This window comes from Panthera leo, chromosome D3, assembly GCF_018350215.1.
Source record: "Panthera leo isolate Ple1 chromosome D3, P.leo_Ple1_pat1.1, whole genome shotgun sequence".
Taxonomy (NCBI): Eukaryota; Metazoa; Chordata; class Mammalia; order Carnivora; family Felidae; genus Panthera; species Panthera leo.
The window spans coordinates 76,682,703-76,702,189 of NC_056690.1; the positions used below are offsets into that span (position 1 = coordinate 76,682,703).

Consider the following 19,487-nt stretch of genomic DNA (forward strand, 5'->3'; position numbering starts at 1 on the left):
ATTCTGAGACTTCAGAGCCCTAGCAGGTAGGACTCATCAGCAACTGTAGTCACATTAAGTACATTCGTTTACATCCTACCTCATTCCACAGAGGATTTGAGTATGTTTATAATCTGCTATGGTCTCTACGTTAAAAAATCAAGATCATAGAAAATATGTGAAGAATAGGAATAGTAGTCTGGGCCAGAGGTCCGCACATTTTGCTGTACTTGACAAACCCTGGGGGGAGCCTCTAAAACTCCTGATGCCCACGTGGCACCCCACACCAGTTAGATCAGTGGCTGGGAGAAGAAGGTAGAGAATAATAGTTTTAAATCTCCCCTGGTGTTCCTATGTGCAGTAAAATTTGGGAACCACTGGCAGAGGCTATCATTCGCAACTTAACATGCACATTAGCCTCACCAGGGAAGCCGTTGTAACTACTGATGCCTGTGTGCCTACTCTGAACCAATGCAATCATGGTCTCCTATACTAACAACTGAGCCCTTGTTACTGGGCACTGGGTAATTTTAAACCTCCCCAGATGGTAACAATGTGCATCCAGCATACAGAACCATTGCACTGGGGGAAAGCTGGTACGTAATTACGAAGGGGACTGATTTCATTTTTTACGGGTTCTTTTATGGCTTAAGGCCAGAAGATTGGTTCTGTTTCCTGGTGGCCAGGGTAAATAGAAAAATAATCATCTGAAATAGTTCTTGTCATCCATATGTAAAAGCTTCCCAGTCCCTTGGAAGAAAGAAAGCTTTTCTTTAAAAAAAAATTTTTTTTTAATGTTTATTTTAGAGAGAGGGAAGGAGAGCACGCGTGCAAGTGAGCAGGTGCAGGCGGAGGAGGGGCAGAGAGAGAGGGAGACAGAATCTGAAGCAGGCTCCAGGCTCTGAGCTGTCAGCACAGATCCTGGTGTGGGGCTCAAACTCGTGAGCCTCGAACTCACAGGCTGTGAGAACATGACCTGAGCTGAAGTCGGACGCTTAACCGACTGAGCCACCCAGGTGCCCCAAGGAAACTTTTCTTCACAGATCTGAAACGTTACGAGTGTTCTTACAGGAGTCATCGAATGATGTTATGAATCACAGTTTTATAAACACCCCTACAATAAATGACATATGGCAAGTTTCCTCTTGTAGTTTCTAATAGCCTTTCCTTAGGGAAAGCCAAGGACATGACCCAAGAGTGCCGGGGGGTGGGTGTAGGCCGTTGGGGTGGGGGTGTGGGAGCAGGAACCAGGGAGGAAATATGACCCACCTCTACAGTTCCCATACATTATGGTCTCCCCCAAGGATAACGCTTGGAACTATGTACCTCCGGGATGTAGGAATATTGTTAGAAATTTCAATTCTCTATTAGAAAACTTGAAAATCGAGTACTCGCCCCCTGCCCCCTATAAAGGTAACAAAGTTTGACAAAGGCCTGGCTAGTGAGGTAAAGAAGCAGTGAATCCTATAGGAGTCTCAGGCTCCGTGAAGAGCATGTTAGAATTGGGGCTGTGTACAAAGAATGAAGAGATCTGTCTTAAGTGCTCCTCGGTAAAGATGATTTTTTCCCCCCTCAATTGGGTTTTTGTGGTATCTAAGTACTGTTGATTTAATGGCCCATGATTCCTGGACAAGAAGTCTTCTGAGAGATATTAACTCCATGGGGCTAAGCCTTGAGACCCATTATACCTAGAGCACATTGTTTTAAGCCAGTGTAATGTCATTGGGAGGCAAAGAGTTTAGGTGAGGTTGGATATGTCCATTTTCTTCCTGCTAGATCAGAAAATGATCTAGCAGGGCATACGGCAGATATTTTAGTAAAGTAGCTGGGAACAGGCATAACGATTCTCTAGGATCACGTGAGTTCCTTCTTGAAAAATTCTAAAAGCACCCAGTTAATACCCAAGTAGGCATTCCGAGGTTTCTTTTCAAAGGAAAATGGCCTGTTCTTTTTTTTTTTTTTTTTTTTTAACTCCCAACTGCACTTACCATCTAAATTTAAGGAAAGGCTTCCTGGAAAAAAAGTCGAGTGATGAATTTCTTTCATTTATTTAAAGTAGTCTCTGGCGCTCTTGTAAATCTGCAGGATTAAAATGAACTGCTTGCTGTAGAAGAAACAGTAGCTTGGAAGCGGGGAAGAAATCTTACGGTGGCTAATAAGACATCGTAATAGTTTGCATATGCAGAGGATAACCTTAAACTTGAGTTTGATATTTCACGTTGCAGCTCACAAATGAGCTGCCTTTTATTCAAAGAACCAAGCTGTCGGTTTTCGAGTGGGTGGGTGTGTACCCAGAGTTGGCGCTGTGTTGGTTTTGTGCTCTGTAAGGTTGACACAGGCAGTGGCGACTCGCGGCCACACCGGGGCGGCCTCTCCCCTGCAGGCGGCCAGGCCCGGCGGATCGGCTCCAGGGAACTGACACCGTAGTCAAGTCCGGCTTGCTGGGGTGGTCAAGATTATTTAAAGGGGTCTAGAAACATCCATATTTCCTCCTTTAACATTTACTGCGAGCTCAGGGCTCTGGGTAAAAAGCCCGTGGGGAAGAAGAATGAACTGAGTGGAGTTTTCCCCCCCCACCCCCCCCGGGGAAAATGCCTTCAGCCTCCCCACCCCCTGCCGCCCCCCAAATGCCCAGGTCGCCCCTTCCCCAAAGCAGAGGGCAAGCGAGAGAGGAGGGTGGGTCAGCTCGGAAGGCCAAACCCACGCCCCAGGCTGACCCGCTCTGCGGCCGGGTGAGCCCGGGAGAGCCACGCTGGAGGCCTGGGGGGTGGGGTGGGCGTGGGGGCAGAGCCCCGCCACCCCGCAGCCCGCGGCCCGCCCCCAAGTCCGGCCTGTGATTGGCTTGGGGGGCGCGTGTGCCCGCCCCGGCGAGGCGGGGAGGGTCCCCTCTGGGCGCCGGGTGGGAGGAGGCGGAGGACTGGGCGGAGAGAGCGGGGGCCGCAGGGAGCGAGCGAGGGGGCGGGCGAGCCGGGTTCCGGAGATCGGAGAGCAGGCTCCGAGAGGGGCGGAGTGCTGCGGGCGGACGAGCGGGGAGGGAAAGCCCGGCGGGCTCCGCGCCGCCGCCCGCTGCACGGCGCGCTCTCCGGACCGCCAGCCCGTACGGCCCCGCAGCCTTCCGGGAAGAAGCGGCGCAGGCGGCGGCCGCAGCGCGCGCTCGGGCTCCCTCACCTGCCGGCGTCCGGCGGCTCCCCCGGCGGGACGCGCGCAGGCCGGGCGCGGACGCGGAGGAGGAGAGAAGACCGGCCGCCCGCGCCGCAGCCCAGCCGCCCGGGAGCGCCTCCGAGCCCTCGCGGGGCGCCGGCTCCATGGCGACCGGGCTCGGGGAGGAGATCTACGGACTTTCGGAAGATGAGGTGAGCGGTGTCCCTTCCCTCCTGGGACTCCCCGGGGAGTTCCTGTCCCGCGCCGGCAGGGGGTGGGGATCGGGCCGACCCCCGGGTGCGCGTCTCCAGCGCCTGCGGCGGAACCTCAAAGGCGGGTGTGCTCTGCGGTTGGGGCCCGGCTTGGGGGGGGGGTGGTCTTCGGGCCCTTGCGCCAGGCGCTTGCGCCCCCAAACCCTAGCCGTGAGCATTGTTTGTAAATAAAGCGGCGCTACGCCCTTCGAGCCGGGGTTCGCCCCGCTGCTCCCTGCTTTGGGAGTGGGAGGAAGGCGCGTGCGCCTCTCTGGCCGCCTGTTCCCCCTCCTCTCCCAGCAGCGTCTCCCGGGCTGTTGGGCAACTTTCCGCCTCTCGCCCCTCCAGCCCGGGAGTCCATGATGTATGTCACGTCTGGGTCTCGGCTGGGGGCCCGCGCCGCGCGGGGGAGCCCGGGGCCGCGGAGGAGCCTGAATTGTCTCCCCTTTGGAACTTTCCAGCGATCGAGTCAGCAAGTGCTCTTGATGAATGTGTGCTTATCACGGTGGGAGTAGGCGACACGCTCGAGCTGGGTGTGTCTGTCCCTTGCAGAGTCGAAACCAGGAGAGTGGATCTCGGGGTCTTTTCGGTGGGGGAGGACGGCTGGCGTGGTGGCAGGTGCTACTGGAAACTTGGGGGAAGCTTGCAGCCCTGCCATTTTTTTTTTTTTCCTTTTTCTTTCCTCCCAAGGATTTAAAGCCCGGCACCTCCGGGGTAGAGACAAAAGCTCAATTGATCTCTTTTATTAATAAAGCAAACCAGATAAGCCACGCCTCCAAGGCTGCCGGTTCGACTGGAAAGAGCTTTGTTTTTACCCTCACTCCTCGCAGTTTCCCACTCCTCCTTTTCGAAGCGATCCTGGTAAATCGCTGCTGAGCCCTCTCACGACCAGCCACGCTCGGCTCTTATTGGTGTGTTGCGCGGCCAAAAAGGGGGGGGGGGGTGGGAGGCCTGTCGCTGGCGCGGCGTGACCAGCAGGCTGGATGGAGCAGGTAGGAGGGGTTTGCCATCTGGCGGGGTGCGCGCTCAGGTCTGGCTCCCCTTTCGAGAGGTGAATTTACAACCCATGAAGCATTACTCAGCAGGGAGGTATTTCCTATCCTGGTTGTTCATTTCATGAAAAGTTGATGCCTGGAAACCCGAGGATTTCTGGCTTTCTCTTTCTTCCTCTCCTTTCTTTTCTGAGGTCCCCTCTTTCTCCGGGGTTGGGGGTGGGGTTCACGGAAGGCTATTATCTAGACCTGCCCACGTTATGGCTTCTCTCTCACCAGCTTTCTGGTATGGGGTGTGTGTGTGCGCGCGCGCGTGCTTTGTAAGTGTGTAATAGAATAGTTATCTTGGGGTGGGGAGGGTGTTTGGGGGTATGGCTTTTTTTTTTTTTTTTCCTTAACAGCTAGGTAAAGCTTGCTGTGGTGTGTATTTTATCAAAGAATGATCGCAATGCAAATCATGTGTGATTTACGTTTTCGGTTATTTTGCCATGCTGTGCTCGGGTAAAATAATTTCCTTTTTTGGAGCAGTCACCTGGGGATGGGTGAAAGGACCATTGTTTTCTTTTACCCAGGGGGTGCTCCTCTCCCCGGCAGGCTCCTCTGCCGCAGCTTCCCCTTTCACTCTCCACTTCTCCATTTAATGAGCAGCAGTAGATGGCAGGCAGCGAGCTTTTAGGAAGGTGCTGAGATACAGACATTCCTAAACAAAGGGCTTTTGAGGTATTGTGGGGGAAGACCGCTGCATTTCATCTTTGGTCTCTCTCTCTTTTTTATATGATTTTCAAAGCTCCCTGAAAAAAATATATTACTATTAAGAGTGTTTTGGGAAATTTAACGGGATCAAGGAATGCTGTGTACATCCCTGTTTAATCTTTCTTTACATGTACATCCAGTGTCCCCTTCTGCCTAGAGTGCATCTTGCCGCTTGAGTTAACACAGATCTTCTTAACTGGTGTCCAGTGTGAGAGTGAAGGATGAAATACAAACAGCATTGGGGTTTGTGTGTATATGTATGACTGGGTTCATTCCTGCATGTTGCTAGAGGGATGTTTGGGGCTGTATGGGGAGCAGCACGAGGTGACGAAGACATTTTATTGAGTGATGGCTGTGTCGCTAGAACTATTGAGATTCCACGCCCCCCACCCCCACCCCCTGCACGTTGTATTACAAAAGGCAACTCACATCTGTTGTGTTTTTTCAGCTTCCCCCGCCAGTGAGAAAATAAGGCAGGGCTGTTTTGATGACTTCCCATTTCTACGGTATTTGCTTTTTATGGGAGATTTTGCACTGTCAGGTTACCCTTTGGAAAATCAGGGAATGCCTTCGTAGAACATTAACAAATTGTGGCATTTGCACAGTTTGTTTGGTCTCTCTGAGTTAGCCTGGGTAAGGAAACAAATGACAGATCTTCACAGGCTCCGAAAGCAGACTGGCTGAGGCTGTTTTTTCCAGGCGTATTAAATATGGGTGTACCTCAGTTCGGGCACTCGATGTGCTGCCCGACATCACACAGGAGGAGGTTTTGATTGCCACGCAGTTGTCTTGCGCACCTCTTAGCAAAATAGGTGTCCCTACCTGGCACATTTCTTAGAAGTTAAAGTTTGTGTTTTTCGTTGGAAGTTGATGGGAGAGCACTGTGTGTTTGGAGGGCACCCGGGCTTTGTGTCCCCTCTCAGAAAGCTTCTTTAGCTGTAGGTGCTGCTGCTGAAGCAGTGGATGCCATGACGGAGGACCTTGCTCCTAGGTCTCTCCAGCTTGTAGAACGGAAGGGATTAAATGTGGACTTTGCTTGTGTGAATGCACGTGCTGTTTATTTTTTGTGTCTTTCCGGCTGAGGTTCCTCAGTGAGTTATTACTCCTATTTACTGGTTTAAATCGGGTCACCTTCAGGAAGCCAAATTTGACATTGCCGTCAGGTGAAGGACTTTGGGTGTTAGATGAGCAGATTGGCCAAATTTTGTGATTCCGGGCCCAGCCTCAGGTTGGGTTGGGAATCCGAACGGTTGGACCAGTTGCGTCTGGCGCGCTTCCTTGGCAGTTTTTTGTTTTGCTTTGTGTATTTGTTTATTTAATGGCAATCCCGTAGCACATTTTGGCAGTTTACTTGGGAGTGTTACTGTTGATCTTCTGAAATCTTCTGTTACAACATCCTTTCTAAGATTTTGGAAATCCTTTATGGAAGAGATTTTTGCTGGGTGAAATACTAAAGTCTCAATGACAGCTTTCTTATTAGATGTGGCATTTTGGGGGTGGTTACGGGGAGGTAAATGGCATAGAAATGAAGGCCAGGCTGACGTGGGATAGTCCTTTGACACCTTCCGTCTGTAATTTATGCAAACCAGCGTAATTGGCGACGGTTTCATATGCTTTCTCTATACCTAGCACCATGTTAGGCCTTGATGTACTTGTCTCATTCAATCCTCATGAACCCACTGTGAGGCGTGCTAAGATTTACAGGTGAGGAATGGAAGCTCAGAGATGTCAAGTGACCTGTATAAGGCCACACAGCGAGGAAGTTACGGAATTGGGCCCTGAACCCCGTTCTGTTGATCACACAGCCCTAGCTTTGAACATGCTTCCTCCCTTCCAAGTTATCTTGAAAGGTCTTCATAGCTGGGTTGTTGAGGTTAATTTGCAATGGCGATAAACATCAGGAGTTGTAAACTGAACGACCTCTAGGTCTGCATTGACCGGGAGGCTTTCTTAGCATGGTCTCCATTGTGTTTTAAAACTTGGGAGTTTTTACAGAAAATGGGAAAAATCTGACCTCACTGGGGCTCCATTCTCACCTGGCAACAATTAGTGGATCCTAGGCGTCGCCTTGGAGATGTCCCCTACACCCTATTCTGGGCTTCTCCTTATTCGCTTGCATATAATTACCTCCTTCATAACAAGCACTGAAGGTTGGCGCAGGTCTGTTTTCTTTAAGAGGCTGCCAACTTGAAGATGCACCATTATTTTACGTACCACTAAGAAAGAATGAAAAAAAACTGCTGTCACACCGTGTTATACCATTAATTTCATGAAGCATCCTTATTTCAGGGTGTTTTAGAATTCGTGACTCCGATTAGAAACCTGAGATAACCCTGGGCCGTCAGTTTCAAATAATACGCCAGTCATTCAACACTTTCAAGTCAGTTGCTAGTCAGATTTTTGCCTTTCTGTTACTGCGAAAAGGGGTAGCACGTGGGAAATGGTCTTGACTGGACATTGGCAGAGAAGAAGCAGGGAGCCCACAAGAGAGGCCCCCTGAATAGCCACCTGTAAGTAATTCAGAGGAGTCGTTAATTTTTTCAAAAGTGGTCCGTGTGTGTTTTCAAGAGATCACTTGGGAAACCCTGCATGCTGTCTCTGAGGCCGTGCAAAAGCGATCACAAGATTGCTTTTGGAAATTAGTTTAGATACTGTATGGATCTCAGGGTGGATGCTGAAAAGCAGTTTTGTAGAGGGAGATAAGACTTGCCCATTTGTTCCAAGTCCAAATGCCTGAATCAGGCCTAGCAGTGCTGGCTGGTGTGCTCTGTGCCCAGGACACGGGCTTACCCCGGTGACAGCCTGCATCATGATTGGTAACATTTAAGAAAAACCCTAAAAGGGCCTAGGTTTTATTGTGATATTTAAAAGCAGCTATTTTTCATTTACATATTTTTTTATGTTTATTTATTTTTGAGGGAGAGAGACAGAGTATGAGCAGGGGAGGGACAGAGAGAGAGAGAGGGAGACACAGAATCCTAAGCAGGCTCCGGGCTCCGAGCTGTCAGCACAGAGTCCGACGTGGGGCTCGAACTCACGAACTGTGAGATCATGACCTGAGCCAAAGTCTGATCGTAACCAGCTGAGCCACCCAGGCATTCCTAAAAGCAGTTTTATAAACGGGCAAATACAACACATTGTCTTATATTCTACTCTCGTTAGATTTTTTATTTTTTTCAGGAGTTCAATGGAATTTGTAGAAATCGACACTTTATATCCTCTTCAGTTTTATTTATTCAGAATGTTCTGAATTCTCCTGTTACTGAAAAGCAGTTTCCTTAAGGAATAAAAATAATTTTGCCCAAAGGGGTAAGGACAGCATTAAAACAGGAATCGTCAGACAATCCTGGTTTCTTCACCATGGCAGAATTTGTTAAAAAAAAAAAAAAAAATTTTTTTTTCATGTTTGTTTATTTTTGAGACAGAGAGAGCATGAACGGGGGAGGGTCGAGAGAGGGAGACATAGAATCTGAAGCAGGCTCCGAGCTGTCAGCACAGAGCCTGACACGGTGCTTGAGCTCACGGACTGTGAGATCATGACCTGAGCCGAAGTCGGATGCTTAACCGACTGAGCCACCCGGGTGCCCCTACCATGGCAGAATTTAAAGGGAAGAGGTTGAATGGTAGCCGGGCATCTTCTCAGTGCGGTGAGGACCCACATCACCAGGAAACTTCCTTGCAGGGTGGTTCTGTGATTTTGGGAGCATCAGTATGCTTGACGTGTAGTCAGGAGGAATCTCCAGGCAGAAATCCCGGGCATTAGAGAATGATGTCACACGCCATTGAGGGGAGAAACCTTATGCTCACTGCCTGTTTAATAGCCTTCCCGCATGGTGCAGTTCTTAAACATAGCAGCATGGTAGTAGAGAAACCAATCAGTTTCGAGACATCGAGATCGTCTTACAATTCTTATTTTGAGTTAGAAGATCTGTTTTAACAGACTTTATTGGTGCCTCTGAATTTGGGGTCCTGGATGAATAGGAGGGTTTTCAAGTGTTCTTGATGCGGTGGGTCTTTGACGTGTTTTTGCCTTAGTGATCTATTTAATCGATAATAAAGCCAACTACATGATCTTTTGACAATCCATATTGAAGAGGATCAACATGATATATGCATACTGTAATGATGAAAATAAGTATGCGGATGTTAGGCTTGGTGGAGGCTGGGAGAAGGGTGACCAAATGTTACTTTCTGTTTTTGTATTGTTTCTCTTCCAGGTCACCGTATAAACAAATAGATCTCACTTTCTGACTATAGGTGGCAATGTTTGTACTGTTTAATGATGTTACCCTTGGTTGGGAGTTGCTTGTTGGGGGAATGTAGAAATGGGAGCCGAGTTTAGAGATGAAGATCACGTAGATTTAAGAAACCAGTATCTTCCTACAAACTGAAAGAAGAAAAAATTAGTTGGGTAACAATACCTAAAGTGATGTGTGTCAACGTGATCAGTTTCAAGCATCATCCTTTCTCTAAGGTTCGCCCTTCTCCAGAGCCTATTAAATTTAGAAGAGGGAAGGCACTTGGTTGTGCTGGTTGTTGGGGGGGGGTACCCACAAACACACACGGAAATGGTCCTTCCTAGAAACACTGCCGTGTCCTTTCTTGGGTGCCTAGGGACTTCTAAATAATGCTGGTTCTGTATGGACTGTTCCAGAACGGCCATCATGGGCTTTGAGAAGGAACTAATAATTCTCACCACTCCTGGGTGCTTGATTGCTGGAGATCTTCTTGATTCCTGAGGTAAGACTGTAGCTCAGGTTCTAGCAGAGAGAAAATCGGTGGTATAAAGATCCGGGACACTTCTTTTATGAATATATAGGACCTCGTTATAGCTGTAATGTTTTGTTCTGATCCTGAGTGGCCCTGAATGCTGGCTGTTACCGTAATACCTTTAGGTGAGGAAAGCCACATTACATAAGTGTATCTGGGGTAACTAGCTTAGACGTGACACTCAGGTCGACTTTTTGTCCCTGACTCCAAGGTCCTGTATTGATTCAGAACTTGCCGAGTTTGATGGTGAGACTATCCGATTCCCTCGCTGTCCCCACATTCAGTGTTGGGTGACTTCTTGGCAGTCACTGAGATCCACTGAGAGATCTTGTATTTTTATGCCGCCTCTTCAAGAAAAAGGGGCCATTGAAAAGTGACTTTGTTCTTAGTGTAAAATGCTGCGATGTGAAAGCCGCCCTGTAAAGGAGGCACTTAGAGTGGCTTGTGGGGATAGCGGTCCATGACGGGGATGCACTGGCCATCACAGGTCAGGGTGGTGTCCCATCACCTGTGATGTCAGCTGTGGCGGACCATGGCTTCCCAGGTGCACTGGAGTGACTCAGGTACGTGTCCACCCCCCTCCTGTCCACCGGGGGGAGGCCGTGTGCTTTTTCTGCCTCTGCGCGGGACTGGCTGCCTCCAGACTGAGGGGGGACCTTGTGCAGTCACAAGGGCTCACTTGTGTTTGTGAGCCTCAGTCTTGGCCTTTGTTAGCACGATTTGCACGTTTTACTTCCCAGTTTCAGCGGCATTCAAGGCCTGGCCTTCCCGGTCTCCTTGGATGAAGCTCCGGGTCCTGTTTTGTAGCGTGTCTTTGAGGGCACTTTGCGAAGCTGGCCTTGCGCTGCGGGTGAGGCGTTGAGGTGGCCTTCGTGGCTGGAAAGATGCACGTTCCTACCTGGCGGGCCTCCGTGGAACATCTGTTAGGAATTGACGTCTTGAAATGCAAACTTAGTTTTGTTCCATGATCCGTAAGATTTCAAGCGTTAATGTACATTTTGGCACCTGTTGGAAGTCACCAGTGTGAGGGCTCTAGTGAAGACGGGCTTGGGTCAGAGGTGACGTAGAAGGTGAAGATCTTCTTTCTCTATTAGTTTTTCCTGCGTAAATGAAGATGTTTTCTGAATGGGTTAGTTTTACTCAATGTGCGTCAGTCTTGTTTTAAACGCTGGAAGTTATTTCGGTCTGGTGGTCCTCCCTCCACCCCTTCCAGAAAACAAAAGCAAGCCTAAGCTATTTAGAGAATTTGCTTAGTAAGCGCTCAGTGTGTACCTCGCGGAATTTGGAGAGCCACCTACTTACTCTCCAATCTCCCGACTACCTTTAGAACCGGTGTATGTTGACTTCCTTTTCTAAGGCTCCATTTTTCTCTCTCTCTCTCTCTCAATAAGTGATTCATCACCAGGTGCCATCACTGCGCCAACTTGATCTTCGGCGGTTTGGGTTGGAAAGGGGAAGGAGTGTGAGGTTTCAAGAAAAAGCAAAACTGGGACTCCATTTGCTTCCTTTTATCATTCTCCGGTTCCTTTTGTGCTTCGTGAATTGTGTGTGATAATTGGATGCAAACGCAACTACAGTCGGGTTGTTTTTACACGTCTGTACTTCCTCCCCATTTGTTAGTTACTCCAGAGGATAAACGGATGTGGCTCTTGAATGAAGCACTCTCTGAAGGGAGCTGAACCCTGGGTTGATTCTGTGTTGTAGAGTATGTTTATCCCCATAATCGAGAAATTGGTATGTGCCGTGCTGTCTGCCTTTGGAAATGGTGTCTTAATTCCGCCGACTGTTAATAGTGGAAGAGAACACTCTGAACTCAGAGTAAGAGCTTTTCCTTTCCTTTGAGAAGTGAGGTAGAGAAGAGCGTGCACCACCCATGGGGGTGGCTGGTGGGTTGGGGAGATATTGGAGAGGATTTAATAATGTGGAGATGTCACTCATATAGTTGGAAAAAGTGGGTTACAAAACGGGGGGTGCCATACAGTCCTCTTGTGGTTAAAAGTACATATGCATAGGGGCGCCTGGGTGGCTCAGTCGGTTGGGCGTCCGACTTCGGCTCAGGTCATGATCTCGCGGTATGTGAGTTTGAGCCCCGCGTCGGGCTCTGTGCTGACAGCTCGGAGCCTGGAGCCTGTTTCGGATTCTGTGTCTCCGTCTCTCTCTGACCCTCCCCCATTCATGCTCTGTCTCTGTCTCAAAAATAAATAAAAACGTTAAAAAAATTAAAAAAAAAAAAAAAAGTACATATGCATAGAGGGGCATCTGGTGGCTCAGCCAGTTAAGCATCTGACTCTGAATCTCAGCTCAGGTCTTGATCTCAGGGTTGTGGATCTAAGCCCCGTGTTGGGCTTTGTGCTGGATGTGAAGACTACTGTGAAAAAAAACAAACTATATATGTGTGTGTGTGTGTGTGTGTGTGTGTGTGTGTGTGTGTGTATACACATGTGTATATATATATATATATATACATGTGTATATATCTATGCATATGTATATATATATGCACATGTATATATATACACGTGTGTATTTATACACATATATGCATATGTATGTGTATATACACACGTGTATATATATACACACACATGTGCATGTGTGTATGTGTTTATGCATAGAAAAAATGTAACTGGGTACATATCAAGATAATAACAGTTATTTTTGAGTAAAGGGATTATGGGTAATTTTCATCATCTTTTTGTATTTTACTTATATTTTTCTATATTTCTACGGTGAACTTTTTCTTAATATAAAAGCAAATTCAAGAGGCTTTGGGTAAAAAATGAGAGCACTTGTTCAGAACAGATACTGATAGCGTGATGAACATATGTTCATCAAGGGCCCTGCTGTGTGCTTTGTATTTAAGGATATCAAGGTCGGTGCGTTGCCACTCTTGCCTTTTAGGAGCTCCCTACCAACGTGGAAAGTTGCGGGATAGGTGAAAAAAGGAGTGGACTTTTTTCCAAAACAAAGGCGTGGGGTGGGGAATGAGTAAATTAGACTTACTTTCACTCGCAGTACAGAGGTTTCATTTTGTCCGTCACGGACACTTAAAATTTGGATTTTCATCTTTCTGTGCATCACAGCTGCATAAAAGTAATTTAGATCATTAGTTGTGTTTTACGTTCTCTGAAATTTTTGTGTGCACAATGAAATTGGGGCCTGTGTGTGTGCCATAAAAACTAAACTGAAATCTATTTCTCCTTTTGCGTCTTTGGGTTTTGACTCAGTCTTGTTGCAGTACTGAATAGTTTTAGATCTCGAAAAGGTACTTGGACACGGCTGTGATCATCTGTGCGACTATCTAAGTATCTGGAAGCAGCTCTTTATTTTGCCTTCGAGCTGACTTGTAACGTACATCCAGGATCGGTACGTCTGAGTACATTTCATGGTGGTCCCTTCCCGAACAAAAGGGTGCAGTTGACAAATACTATGTTATGTCTGATCTGACACTTGTCTTTGTGTGTCCCTCTCCCTGCTGCCGCTTTTAATATTTCTGACCCGCGGATGCATCTTGCAGTTGACGTGTGTGTATAATGTGGTGGTGGGTTCCCTGCACTCATACCACCCCCCCTCCTCCCCCCAAAGTTACAGTTTGCGGGTATCTCAGAATTGTAGTGCTTGAGTTGGCCAATCTCAATCTGTGTATCGTGGTGGCCTGTGCGTTATGGTAGATTATTGATAGTTGTCATGGAGACCGGCGTTATCTTTCTTATTCAGTTAATGCTGTGTCTGTTAAGCAGCCACCTGGACAGTAAGGAGGAGTGCCAGCTCGGTGACATCATCAAGGAATCAGGTTCCATTCTTTACTCCACGGTCTAAGGCCTGACCCTTTTCAGAGACCTTCTTGGTCTGAGAGTGGCAACCAGAGCTATGTTCTTTTTTCCTACTTGCAGAGGAAAGAGAATGGCTTCCTGGGTCTTTCTGTTAAGATTAAAGACATTTCATTCCCAGAAATACCTAGGCAATGTCTTGTGTCCCATTGGCCACGGAGGCTTTGATCTGCTCATCTTTTAACCAGCTGCTGGCAAGGAGGGGATGGGGTTACCTTTATTGCTCTAAGGGTCTACCCCTTGAGCTGAGGTGAAGCCCATGAAGGCCCCACAGTCCACCCACTGGATAATTCATCCACCTTCAGATATATTCACCTTCAGAAATACCCATGGCTTCCTGAAATCACATGCTCCCTTTCCCTAGAGAGGCAACCCATATTTTCACCTGAGTATTGCAAGGATCTCTGGGTGATACACTGTCCCTTCTCTTACCCCTGAAAGGAGTTGGTTTTAATGGTCCAGTGATGGTATGGCTAAATAGGTCGGGTCCCCCAAAACATCAGCCTGCAATGGTGAAGAAAGAGTAGGATGCTACCATAAACCTCCCATTTGGAGAGGGTGAAAATAGGAAAACTCCCAGCGTGCTGGTCGCCGGATCAGGAATAGCAAGGCATCCTTGGCTTGGTCCGCTAGCCTGGCAGCTCATGGCTTTGCTGGATTATGCCCATTGTGAGACTCTCCCAGGGTCCCTGCCCTCTACAGCTGCACCTGGATGCGGCCGGTCCTGGCAAACTGCCTCTTCTTGGCTCCTGCTTGGGTGTGAGTTTGGGGCTTCAGGGTTGGGTGTCTAGGGATCGAACAGCCACAGGCTAGTGTTGGCTGATCTGGGTATTTGGCAATATTGCTCCTGTGAAAACTTGGTACTGAGTTTGTTTGCATCTGGTCAATACCTTGACCTGGTAACAACAGCCCGTGACCTTTTCTAGATGAAGTCTCTGGTTCTGGGAGTTTCTGTGTCCTAGCGAATGGTCTCCGTGCCCTGTTCATCCCCTTCGCTTCTGCCTCAGAGCCGTTTGAAGTTAGCCTCACATGAAGAGGCACACCGTTTGGATCCAACGGACGGCTGGGCGCTTGAACCCACTCTGCCTTTGCTCTGCCTAGTCAGAATGCCCAACTTCCCCAGGCTGGGATGGTGGGGCTCACAGGACCCTCCGCCTGCCCCCGACTCCGCCATTTCAATCTTATTTATAGCACTTCTTTTTATACACAATCTGTTATGGTTAGGGCTCTTGATTGCAAGCAACAGTGACCGATTCTGATTAACTTAAGCAGAAAGGGATTTATTGAAGGCATTTTGGATGGCACAGGAGTACCTGTCAAGCTGGAGAGCCGGGCGTAGGCTGCGACAGGCAGGGGCCAAGGGAGGCTGGGCACCCCAAATCACAGTGAAGGACCCGGGGCCCCCCGACACTGAATGCCACCTCTGACACCGTTCCATACCCGTCTCTGGGTGCCGCGTGGGGGCAACCCCCTTGCCGTGGCTGCGTCCCTCTCCTCTTGCTTACCTGTGTCGGGGGTCCTCACCACCACTCTCGGGCTCAGTGATTCCTTCACAGGGACCCAGAAACTGTCGTACTCACAGTTACGGTTTATTATAGTAAAAGGGCACAGAGCAAAGTCAAAAGGAAGAGATGTGTGGAGTGAGGTTTGGGGGAGACCAGGTCGCCGGCTTCCACGAGTCCTCTCCCAGTGGTGGCCCGCAGCGTGTGCAGAGTTCCTCCAGCAGCAGCCGTGACAGCGTGTGTCACAGCGTGTGTGGGACGTTGTCCACCAGGGAGTCTCACGAGGGACTCCGAGCCCCGGGTTTTGTCGGGGGCTGGCCGTGGGATGCCCTCCGCCTAGCACGCGCACTTCCAGACTCCCGGAATTGGGCGTGAAGCACGTGGCCGGCACAGTCTGGGCACAGTGAGGCACACGTCTCGTTCGGGGAATGTTGCACCGTCTGCGGAAGGAACTGTTTACCGTTCAAGTTTCCAGACACCGGCGGGAGGCCAGCCTCGAAAGCGGGACTTTCTAAGGAGACCGGTCTGGGCCTGCTGCACCAATTCTGACCTGCTCGCTGCCTCTTGGCGTCCCCGACGGCCAGTCTCAGGCCCGTGCCGGCGACCCTTGCTGCCGCGGGAGGGGGATGCAGGGTTTGTTCCTCCTTTTTTAAACTTTCGGTTTCAGTGGTGGGAGGTGGGCCTGGCCTCCCGCCAGATCTCACACTGAGCGCACCCCCCCCCCCCCCCCCCACATGGGAATTGGTTTCTGATGCTGTCAGCTGGAGAGCCAGGCCTCGGCCGCGGCAGGGGCCAAGGGAGCATCAGCATCCCCCTCCCTAAAAGAAGACCCAGCTAAGCGTGGATCAGGCCCGTTATAAATGTGGATTGAGTGGTTGCGATAGTGAGGCGAGGCGGTGTGTGTTTTGAGCATTTGCCATCCCTGCATCATGGAGAGGCCGTGACATATTTTTGCAAATTTTGTGTCCTTGTTGGGGGGGTTGCTGAGTGTACCCCAGGTGCTGTAGGTTTACGGGTGCTCCCCAGGGACCTACGGTGTCCTTGGAGATATGGGAGAGGGATTCAGTTGAGATTGAGGTGCTGTCAGCTGCTTGAGGTTTGGGGACAGAATATTCCAGACTGGGGGGGGGGGGGGGGTGGGGAGCAGCAAACGTGAAGGCCCCAAGATGAAAATGAGCTGGAGGAGCTGGGGGAATGGCAGAAAACCAGAGTGGCTGGAGCCTGGGGGGGACTGGCAGGCAGCAGGGTCAGAGAGGGGGGACGGGACAGATCAGGAGGGCCTGGACAGCCACTGTGGAGGGCTGGGCTTTCCTCGGCACAGTGGGAAGCCGTTGGAGCGTTTTTCTGGCAGAGGAGTAGAGGGATCTGATTTGTGGCCTGAAGTAACTGGAGGAGAAAGGATTGTTGGAAGGACAGGAATGAATGAAGGCAGGGAGGCCAGTCGGGGAACTCCGGGACTGGTTGGGTAGGAGGTGTGGCAAGCCGGGATTCGAGCGGGGGCACAGCAGGGGGAGGCAGAATGGAGGGACCGGCCATAGGTTTTGGAGGAATTGGCTGGGACTGGACCGTTAGAGAGACTTGGGATGTTGGTGTAGCAGCGGGCGGGGAAATCGGGAGAGCAAAAAGGTCTGTGCTGATGAGGCTAAAAGTAACGTGTCCATTAAGAATCCGGGGGACGCCAGCAGGCAGGTGGATATGAGCATCTAGAACCCAGCCGTGCTGTCAGGGCGGGGATGGGCTAGTTGACACTTGAGGCCATGAACTTGGGGAAGGTGAGGATTGGGGTGGAGGAGAGGCCAGGCCCTGGGCGAGGAGGGCGGCTGGCGCTCTGGGGGACAAGTGACGGGAGGATGAGGCGGATGCCTTGGTGGCCCTGGTAGGAGCTGTGTCAGGAGGAGTGGGAACGGAGGCCCTGGGGAGGCCACCCTTTGGAGGAATTTTGCTGTGAACGAGCGTGGAGGCCTGTGGCTGCCGCAGAGCGAGGGCTGGGTCCTGGAGGATGTTTTCTGAGGTTGGGAGACACCAGGGTGTATTTGTGTGCGGAGAGGGAGAGATTGACGCAGAAAGGGAGCCTGCCTTCGCAGTGGGTTTGGTGTGGTCACTGCTTTGGGGTTTCTGGGCCTGTCGGAAACCACCTTTGGTTGTGTTGGCATCGGTGACCCTTCGGCTGCCTCAGGCCGAGGAGGTGAGGTGGTAAGAGGTCAGTGGTTTCCTCCTCCTGCCCAGCGAAGCCAAACAATGGTGGACGTGGGGTGGGAGGGTGGGTAATGAGTGTACATTTCCCTAGGGCTGAAAAGGCACAGGAACAATGAATCAGCACCAAACATGGAGGTAGTATAGCTGTCCTAGGGCCCAGGAGCCAGCCTCGGGGCAGCCAGCACCACCGGGATGCAGACCTACTAAATGAAATCACAACCAAAAAATGTAAGTCAGCAGAGAGGCGAATTGAGAGACGTTTTTCACCTTTTCAGTGGAATGCCGAGCTTCAGAAGTACTGTTCTAATTCGTGGTTGAGCCCCAGTTGACCTCCTGGTGTCCTCTGACCTTCTCCGTCCCATTGCCCTGATGCTTTGAAACACTTTTATTGTCTTAAATTGTATATCTTCTTAAAAGCGACTTCAGGCTTGTTGGAATGAGGTTGGTGTCAATACACAAAAAGGTTGATAATTGCAGGAAGGGACCGGAAGGCCCGCTAATGGACAGTCGTAAGGATAGGACGAGGTGGTTTGGCCCGTCCGAGTTCCATAACGGCCCTGTCGCTCCAGGAAGGAGCAGCTTCTCAGCTTACCGGGCTTATTATTGTGGCGATTTTAACTCCCGGGCCACAAAGACTGTGTGTGCCCTTCTTTGCCAGGCGCTTTGGATTGTGGAGTCTGCAACATGACGTTTCAGGCCGGTGCCCTGGTACGGACGAGGATAGTTTCTACGGTTTCTCTGCCCTTTTAAGAATCTGAGGAAAATAAAGCCCAGGGGTGTTGAAGGCTCAAAGGCGAGTCTGCGCCCTTCTGTGGAGTGTATTTGCCTCTTTGGGACTTGGAGAGGCAGGAGATCTTTTCACTTAGAGTTTCACTCTTCCCCATTTTCCCCAATTCTAAGTTAATCCTATGGACTAGAAAAAAGGGGTAATACCTCTGTGGCATGAACAAATTAGGGTTCAGGAAGATCTCAAAAATGATTTTTGGGGGGGCGGGGGGCACCTGATCTGCTGAGATTGGCTGATCTGCAGGTGTCTTGGATGGAGGGCACACTCGTGGGGCCTGATGTTGTGCTGGGGATGGTGAGAGGCTCTGACCGATTTGAGACAGCTGCGTAAACGACCATCACACGTGGTGGTCCGTGAAGGAGCAGAAACAGCTCTCCAGGGCAGTGCTTTTGGGTCTGGGGCATAAAGATAGGTGGAAAAGATGGGGTATCCAGCCTTGAACAGTGAGCTCTGAGCTGAGTTTTAGATAAAGATAAGCGAACAGCCAAAATTCGAGCACTTTCTACATGCTCGGTGCTGACAGAAAGGTCTTAACAAAAACGAACTTGCCTCGTCTTCACCTCAGCGATTTGAGGTGGGTACGTCTTTCTCCATTTTATAGGGTCGGGAGAGAAACTGAGGCACAAAGATGTTAATTGATTTGCCCAGAGGGTCACAGAGCTAGTAAGAGGCAGAGCCAGGACTTGAATCGAAGCAGTCTGGCTCCCAAGACCGTGGGTGGAACCAGCACCCTGGTGTCTCAGGGCAGTTCTTCAGGGAGGAACCTTGTCCAGGAACTGGGTCCCCCATCCTTGGAGGCACTCTGGGAGACCTGTGTGATTTGTGCTTTTCTGGTGCTTGCTGTGCAGCAAGGGGAGAGTGGATTTGAGGTGAATAACCATAGGAGGTCCTGCAGCTGGCCGGGTGGAGATGGTGATCATGACAGTGGAAGCCAGCAAGGGGGATAAATAAATGCAGGAGGCATTTTAGGGGGCAGGCCGCATTGGATTGGTTACTGGTTGATGAGGTGAGAAAAAGGAAGGAGTCTAGAATAGTCACCCAGGTTTCTTGTTTCAGAGGGCTACATGGATGGGAGGAAGGGAGAAACCCACATTTAGTAAATACCTTGTATAAAGGTTCTAAACTGGGGGGTATCCCCCCTCCAACATTTGGCTATGCCTGGTGATATTTTTGGTTGTCACAACGTGGGAGGTGCTCCTGGCATCCAGTGGGGAGAGGCCGGGGTCACTGTTAAATATCCTACAAGGCACACAGCGTCCCCCACAACGAAGAAATACAGGCCCCAT

General features: G+C 50.1%; 1 protein-coding gene across 1 annotated transcript in view; it reads left to right on the plus strand.

Annotated features, from left to right (window-relative positions):
* The first annotated feature begins 2,998 nt into the window (after positions 1 to 2,998).
* The window catches only part of NEDD4L (NEDD4 like E3 ubiquitin protein ligase), a 338,017-nt gene continuing 321,528 nt past the window's right edge, over positions 2,999 to 19,487 (plus strand). Inside the window, exon 1 of the mRNA XM_042910374.1 lies at positions 2,999 to 3,332. Coding sequence (XP_042766308.1) covers positions 3,285 to 3,332 — 48 coding nt within the window. The 5' untranslated portion in view covers positions 2,999 to 3,284. The remainder of the gene's footprint in view (positions 3,333 to 19,487) is intronic.